Below are 7857 nucleotides of genomic sequence, written 5' to 3'. Positions count from 1 at the left end.
CACCTGATTCAAATTCTGACATGACCTCCTATACAGACATCAAGAATGGAGGGTCAAACTGGACAAAATGAATACAATAAAATCATCATTAAATAAATAAATGTTGTGAATGTCCCATAAGTGAAGTAAATGTAACATGAAAGAAATGTAACATTAAATGTGCCATTAAATTAAAGGTACCATTTATTTATTTAATACATCATTAGAAACAATAAATGTACCATTATATCATGAAATGGACTATTATGCAATTAAATGTTCCACTGAATAATTAAGTATAATTTTAAAGACAACATGACGTAATTAGTGGTACACTTAATATTTAATGATGTATTAAATAAATTGTACATTTAAAGTTTCATTCAATTTTTTTCTATTTCGCAACATATTTATTTAATATCTTCCCTTGATGAAGCCTTTCTATACGCAGCCCGCGAGGAGACATGGGGGAATTTTTTTTCTTTTGCGTTCCCACGCAATAGTCTTTGCATTATCTCGCAATACTTTGTGGGAGACCCGTTTTTGAGATTTATTGAGTTTTATTTTGAAATCGGCCTTAAATAAAAGGATCTTCAATCAGACTTCAAGACAGTTATTATCCACATGCTTTCAAACTACTGAACTCTGGACCATAATACTGCACGAAATCACATCTGTGACACTTTGCTTATTACTGCTGCATGATGTGTACTTTTTTTGCACGCCACTTTTGTTTTTATTGTGATTTGAATGGTTCTTCTTATTCTAAGCATTTAATCGCATTGTTGACTGCATGTTAACCTGCATATGACAAATAAATCATATTCAATTCGATTCAATTCAGTTTATTTATATAACGCCAATTCACAACACATGTTGTCTCAAGGCACTTCACAACAGTCAGGTACATACATTCCAATTAATACTAAAAATTGAACAGTGCGTTCAGAGTTAGCTTTTTACAACCTAGAAAAATCGAGGATTAGTTTTAACTGGTGTCTAGGCCTCAGCATTTATGACAGGATTCATCCTGGGTTTACATTAGATATCTGTTCTTTGCATTCTTGGACATTTTAGACATTACAAATCGACTTGTAACGCGGACTGAGAGTTTAAATCCTGTTAGAGGTCAGAGATGTATGAGTCCAACCTTTTGCTGACATCTGCTGTCATAAAAGAGGAACTATAGGTTCATAAACAACAACTTTTAATGTATCTTTTGGCATTTAAACATGAAACTATGAAACATCAGCTAAGGCATAGTACAAGTAACAAACAATTAAACAAAAAAAGAGAAAATGCAGCAGTGGACTAAATAAAGCCAGTCTGTGTATGTGTAATCAAATGCTTTTATCTTTTTAAATTGATAACTATTGGACTGTTAATTATCAAGACTGGATAAAATATGAGCAGTTCCATGAGGCTGGGCTCTAACCATTCTCTATATACCATCTATTTTTCTCCAGATTTGATCATATTAACCTCCAGTTCTCAATATCCTTGAGTTTGCCTGAAGTAATTTACAGTTCAACTGCAGATTAACATTTGAAAATGCATATCTTTCAAACATAATGTATGAATATTCCCAGTAAGATGGTAGACAGACTGACTTTCTTTAAAACACATCCTGTTGATAAGATACAGTTTGAAGAGAAGTACAAACCTTGACCTAATCCTTATTTTTTAGATCACACTAGAGTTGAAAATGAGAACCGACATAGCGTTCATGAAGCAGAACACTATCGTCATAAACAATCATAATGTCCCATAAACACAATGCTTGCAATTCATTATTGTGAAGTCATGCTGCACAACTGGTTCCTGATGTTCTCTGACAGACGCTTAGAACAGGAGAGATTTTTATCCTTCAAAGAAATGTACTTGTTGCACAACACTTTGTAGTGTCACGTTTTAATGTCACATCTTTTTTTTAGAAATGACAGAAGTAGACTTTATAGCTTTTAGACCCACACCTAATAGTTTTGATCATATTTAGGTTTTGCACATTTTACACATTATCAACATTTACATGATGCAGCACATTTTTCTTTAGGCTTTAAAATGTAAACTGCTTCTCAATTCTGAAGTTTTCCCAAACTTCTCAAAGGTTTTCTGATACTGAACATGAAAAACATCAAAAACTAAACAACGAGGACATCCTAAGCATCTTACTGATGCTTGTTGATGACTTTGTCAGATCACTTTCATTGAATTTAACTTCACTGCCCTGCAGTCTCTATAGTAAGCCCAGTTTCCACTGGACAGATAATCAGAGGTTCTGTGTTCCTTCCATTGTCATGAAGACAGGGATTAAAGTATGGGTACAGGGGCTCGGTAAAAGAACATCCTTTGTAAGTGTAGATATGAGTCTTTGAATCTGCGTTGTAGAATGACACTGATCCATCTTCATAGTCCAGGAATACACCCACTTTAATAGGGATTTCATGGAGGTTTAAGGTGACAGAGGGTCCGGCACAGGCCCGAAGACTCTCACCCTTCCGCCTGCAGATCGCCCAGTAACCGTTGTCTGGACGGACGGTTATGGAGCCCTTCCTGTTAATGGACTCCTTGGCCACACCAAGATCCCAGTCTGTTTTATCCCCTATCTGTAAAAAAAAGAAATCAGTTGATATAATTACACAAGGGAATTACATTAAGTAAAGTATTTGGTCGAAGTTACTTGATGAATGACAGGATAAAACGTAAAACACCACCTTCTAGCTACACTGACCATTATCTCAGAGGACCTGCCTCAACAAATAGTATATAAATGCTCATATCAAACCTTACGATTTGAGCGAGAATATATTGTTGTTTGAATATTTTGTATCAAAAATCTATGTTTATATTTAATTGTGTCTTTTAGAAAAAGTATACTTCACAGGAAGATCTGAGTACTGATTTGCTTCCTCTATTACCGACCATAATTTCTGCAGTGACCTGTCCAGGGCGTACACTGCAGCTCAACCATGGACCCTGGAGATACGGACTAGCCCTCTATTACCCTACAAGCACGGAAGCTGTTGTCTGTAACTTTTCTTAAACGAGGAGAGAGAAGAGACCACTTTAGCATGTGACTTCTTTCATGCATACTTGTGCGCTTACTCATTGATTGACAGTTCCCTCCACACGAATATGCAAGACTAATAGTCTTAAATACTTTTAATAAATAAAAGTTACCGACTACAGCTTTGAGCAAAAATACAAAATGAATTGGTGGGTGAATAAATGGACAATTGCTGCAAATGTCCTAAAAACTAAGATAAAAAAATTAAACTTCTTGTTAAACAAACGTTATTGTTTTGCCTTTTTAAATACTTCTGTGACATGTACTTATTAAGGCCATTCATTTTGACAAGTAGGAGGACGTGGATGTGACTTGATGCAACATTTTTTCTTTATTCACCAAATGTTCTGTCTGTGACTGTCACCTATGCAGTTGATCCACTACATGGAGAACCAAACCTTCACTGAACCCAGTTGTGCTCATTAGTGTCATATTTCTGTTTATTACCAATGAGGATGTACACATCACAGACATACTGTGAAAATGACAATGTATAAACAGGGCTTGTTGAACTGCAGCTTTTTGGGCATTCTAACCCACATCCTGAGTTGATGTACTCCACTTTAGTCTCTTGCACGTAATAAAACTATGTCTGATCTTTAGAGTCTCTAGCAGGCTACTGATCAGTGTGATAATTATCCATTGCAGCCTTGAACTAAACTACATACTGTACAAAACCAAAACCACAAGTCTTTTGATGCACATGGCGACAGTATAGGATGTAATTTGACAAAGGCTTGACTTTACCAGAAAATGATAACTGCCTCCATTCAATTTCATACAATTCTAGGGATAAAAACTTTGCTAGGCTACTTTAGCTATGTAATCAATGTTATTGAACATTTAGATTTTAACTTTTATATTCTAGTTTTCATCCATCTTTAGGCTCTAAATTGCCTCCAACTGTATCATTTCTATCCAAATAATACTTCACTGTGTGGTGTTTGCGTTTCACTAATGGTTCTGATTCTGCCGACCTCTTACCTTAACCACCCAATATCGTCTCCCAGAGGTGAAGCTTTGTTTCCCCAGAACAGCAACACACGAGTCGAACCTGCGGGGGTCATCAGGCAGCGACTGCCTTCTGCTCTGGGAGCTCAGGCTCACCTGTGGATCACCATCATGATATTCATTAGTAACAAAACACTGGTGTCCAGAACCTTGAAGAAGAGTCTGTAGTGAGGGATGATGCAGTCTCGCAGTAAAACATACCTTTTTACCATCCGGGGACAGAAGCAGCCAGCTTGCAGCAGTTGTAGGGTCCAGAGTCACATCCACTGAAGATGGACAAATATAATCAAAAATGAACATCTCAGTCAGAATCAAGCAGGTTTCTCATATTTCTCTTGGTAAAAACAAAATAATTTGGTTCTATATGTTTAAGGCAATTCATAAAATACATTAAAGTGACCACCTTGAAGCTTCACACACATACCTGCATATTTGGCCAACTTAGTGACTTCTGAAAACAAAAAGAAAAACAATACATTCAAATTATTTAATGAATTAACTTGGACACGAACGTAGTGAGATCTTTATAAAGGACTCCAGTGCAGCATTTGATGTAGTGTCAGTTAATTAATTAATTACTGACCTTCTGCACAAAATTTATTTTCTAGTTCATGGCAGACGTCCACCAGCTTGGAGAAAGCTGTCCTCACACTTCTTATATAAATGTCAGAGTCAACACAGACCTCAGACCAGTTTGTTGAGGACAGCGGAGAACTCAGACATGGAAAACTCTAAAATTGTTTATTAAGAAGGCACAAAAAATGCTTTTAACAGGCAGAAACAATCTGTCATTGATATATTCCTAACAAGACAAGGAGATGGAAATTATATTTAATGCTTCTCATTTGATGCTGAAATTTACCTGGAATGTTGTGTAATATTAGAAATACTAGATTTGTTTTGTCCAAATAGTTTGCATTGTCTTTAAAACTAAATATTTTAGTGGCGTTCAGCTCATGTCTAACCTGCAGAAGATGTAGCGGGTCCTTGGTGTCCTTCAGGTATTGCAGCTCACTGCGTCTCTTTTGCAGTTCTCCGATCTCCTGGTCGAGCTCTTCAAGAAGATCTTCTGCTCTCCTCTTTGCTGCTTCATGCTTCTCTTCTATGTCCTCGGTGAGCAGAGCCTGGTTTCTCTCAATGGCATTTATTACCATGGTGACAACATGTACACTGGTTTGTATCTCCTTTTCTTTATCTATCTGCAAAAATACATAAATCAAAACTGAATAAAAAGATATATCCAAAATGTAAATAGATTGTTCCTTTGTAAATATCTTGAAAATAAACTGCAGGTTTTACTGAGATCTATAACAGTTTGTTGCCATTGAGGAAGTTTTTTGAACAATCAAAACTACTAAAACATTATTATATTATGCAAAACCCTGACTGTATTACAATCAGTGTGTCCTGTTAACAAATAAATAGTTGGATATACACATTTGGGACATAAAAGGGTATAACTATCCATCCATCCATCCTTTGGGGGAGCTGGTGCCAATCTCCAGCAGTCTACAGGTGAGAGGCGGGGTACACCCTGGACAGGTAGCCAGTCCATTGCAGGGCAAAAATAACACACACGACAAACAACGATGCACACACCCATTCACACCTAAGGGCAATTCAAAGAGACCAATTAACTTAACAGTCATGTTTTTTCTGGACTGTGGGAGGAAGCCAGAGTACCTGGAGAGGATCCATGCATGCACAAGGAGAACATGCAAACTCCATGCAGAAGGATCTCCGGTTGGGAGTCAAACCCAGGACCTTATTGCTACAAGGCAAAATGGTTACCAACTCTGCCACCGTGCAACCCGGGGCGTAACCAATCAGGGTTTTGAACCTTTTAAAAGTTTTTTTTTATCAAGGATGTCACAATCCTATCAGAGGTATCAGCTTCGGGTCCAGATCAGGGACTTTTGTTTTTAATGAACATACTGGGAACCGGCTTGAGGGTCTTCCTTAGAAGAAATCTGTGAATGACTTATTGTCTGCTTACTAAAGACGTGTCACTACTTGCATTTCAGGGTCAATGCATGAAATGTACTAACCTTACTTTAGTTACAAGAAACAACAGTTTCTTTAAGAGTAACAAAAACAGCCTCAAGTTAGACATTTTTTAGTTGAGGTAAAATGGACAGAACCAGACATCCATAACTCAGTCACTGCCAAGTCATTGCAAACGGGCCCAGTTATGTTTCAGTCAAACATCCAGCTCTCCTGACCATGCATTGGTTTAGTAGTACCAGTTTAATGATTGCAGATAATGCAATAAATATATTGGATACCTTGAATAGGTAAGTGTGATGTATACTGAATTTGATCTAAAGTAAAATCCTTACTCTGCTCAGCTCCATAGAGTTCTTGATATCCTCAGTCTTTCTGAGCCGGGTCTGGATCATCTGTTGAATCTCTGCTTCAACAATCTTCAATTTTGCCTAAACAAAGTTAAAAATTAGTACAACTAATTTCTTCTAGATAAATTTGACTTGGTTCATAAAGTTAGTGCAAATTCTTTTGTGATCTTAAAAGTTAAACAGGAAAACCTTGTGGTGAGAAAAAACAAGTAATCCAATACATGGGAAATATAATATATTGATAGACTATGATAAATAAATCTATACTGTTAGACCATAGATAGATAGCACTACTATTTTTATTTCTTAAAAAAATCTTAAATGTTATATAGGTGGAATGGACTCACCTTGATCCTCCTGCTCTCTTTCTCCATAGGAACAACTTGATGATGCTTATGGTCCCTCTCAGTGCAGCTCGTACAAACAGGGCTCTGACATTTCTTGCAGAACATCTTCAGGTTCTTGTTGTGGTTTCTGCAGAGGTGACTTTTCCTGAAGGTGGCCGGATCCGTCAGCCTGTGCTTTGTCATCATGGAATCGCTCAGGTGAGGAGTCAGGTGCATTTCACAATAAGACGCTTGGCAGACCAGGCACGACTTCACTGCTGTCAGCTTGTTTTCGCCGCAGATGTCACAAGTTATGTTGTCAGATTTAGAGGACTGTCTGGAGCAGTTTCTCCTAGGTGGCTCTGGGTTGCTTGCTTGTTCACTCCTCAAACATCTTTGTTTTAACATAGAACCCATGTTTAGTACAACTGCAAAGGAACATGTTTAACGTTTGGACATTATTGCATTAGCTCCATACCTTTTAAATTGTTCAGTAATGTCTTTTAAGCCGACATTCACCCTGAGGGCTGGACGCTTTTGGAAGTTCTCCTTGCAAAGTGGACATTCCGACTTTTGGCTCGTGTCCCAGAAACCATTAATACATTCCAGGCAGAAGTTGTGGCCACACGGGATGGACACAGGGTTGGTGAAGCTATCCATGCAAATGATGCACAGAACTTGCTCCTGAGTCAAAGTATTGGCCATTTTTGCTGGGTGGAAAAAGGACACAAGGTTACCTTTTCATGCAAGTGAAAGACATACTAAATAAATAAGTATGTTCTGTAAGGAGTCAAAGGAAAATCTTTTATAATAATTTTGAAACTTTTTCAACATAAAATCTGAAGCATCTGAGTTGCAGGAGGTTCAACGTTGCATGATGAGCTAATGTTTAACTTTATGATCGTCTTCAGAATTTTAACTGGTACAAATAGCACACATTTGTTCATCTCAAATAGGAACTGACCATTTTGTTATGTACCATAATGAAGAATGTCTTACCTGTGTGAGTCGACAGCCTTCAGCAGGTATGTTGTCTGCAGCAAGACTGCTTCAATACAGGCAGTTTTTCTAGGCATACGTTCAAAGCTACTCCCACAATGACATTTTAGACAGACAGGTT

General features: G+C 37.4%; 1 protein-coding gene across 1 annotated transcript; it reads right to left on the bottom strand.

The window, feature by feature from the left end:
- Nucleotides 1-1169: 1169 nt before the first annotated feature.
- Nucleotides 1170-7784, bottom strand: LOC124880132 (E3 ubiquitin-protein ligase TRIM21-like). The gene is made up of 10 exons (XM_047385067.1): nucleotides 7737-7784; nucleotides 7216-7447; nucleotides 6759-7131; nucleotides 6397-6492; nucleotides 5023-5256; nucleotides 4641-4788; nucleotides 4482-4508; nucleotides 4259-4323; nucleotides 4031-4153; nucleotides 1170-2585 (listed from the first exon to the last, which is right to left on the bottom strand). The coding sequence occupies exons 2-10, from the start codon at nucleotides 7440-7442 to the stop codon at nucleotides 2199-2201; spliced, it is 1680 nt and encodes a 559-aa protein (XP_047241023.1). The 5' UTR covers nucleotides 7443-7447; nucleotides 7737-7784; the 3' UTR covers nucleotides 1170-2198.
- Nucleotides 7785-7857: the final 73 nt, after the last annotated feature.

Source organism: Girardinichthys multiradiatus, chromosome 14 (assembly GCF_021462225.1).
Source record: "Girardinichthys multiradiatus isolate DD_20200921_A chromosome 14, DD_fGirMul_XY1, whole genome shotgun sequence".
Lineage (NCBI taxonomy): Eukaryota > Metazoa > Chordata > Actinopteri > Cyprinodontiformes > Goodeidae > Girardinichthys > Girardinichthys multiradiatus.
The sequence above is the reverse complement of the archived record's forward strand: the minus strand, read 5'-3'. Positions and strand labels throughout refer to the sequence as shown.

Bases quoted from the DNA above. Each gene is read 5' to 3' on its own strand.
- LOC124880132 (XM_047385067.1), bottom strand. From the start codon at position 7,442: ATGGCCAATACTTTGACTCAGGAGCAAGTTCTGTGCATCATTTGCATG. The intron at 7,132-7,215 runs GTATGGAGCTAA...GTTAAAACAAAG, and splicing joins ATTACTGAACAATTTAAAAG to ATGTTTGAGGAGTGAACAAG. The intron at 4,324-4,481 runs GTATGTGTGTGA...GTCCATCTTCAG, and splicing joins TAAGTTGGCCAAATATGCAG to TGGATGTGACTCTGGACCCT.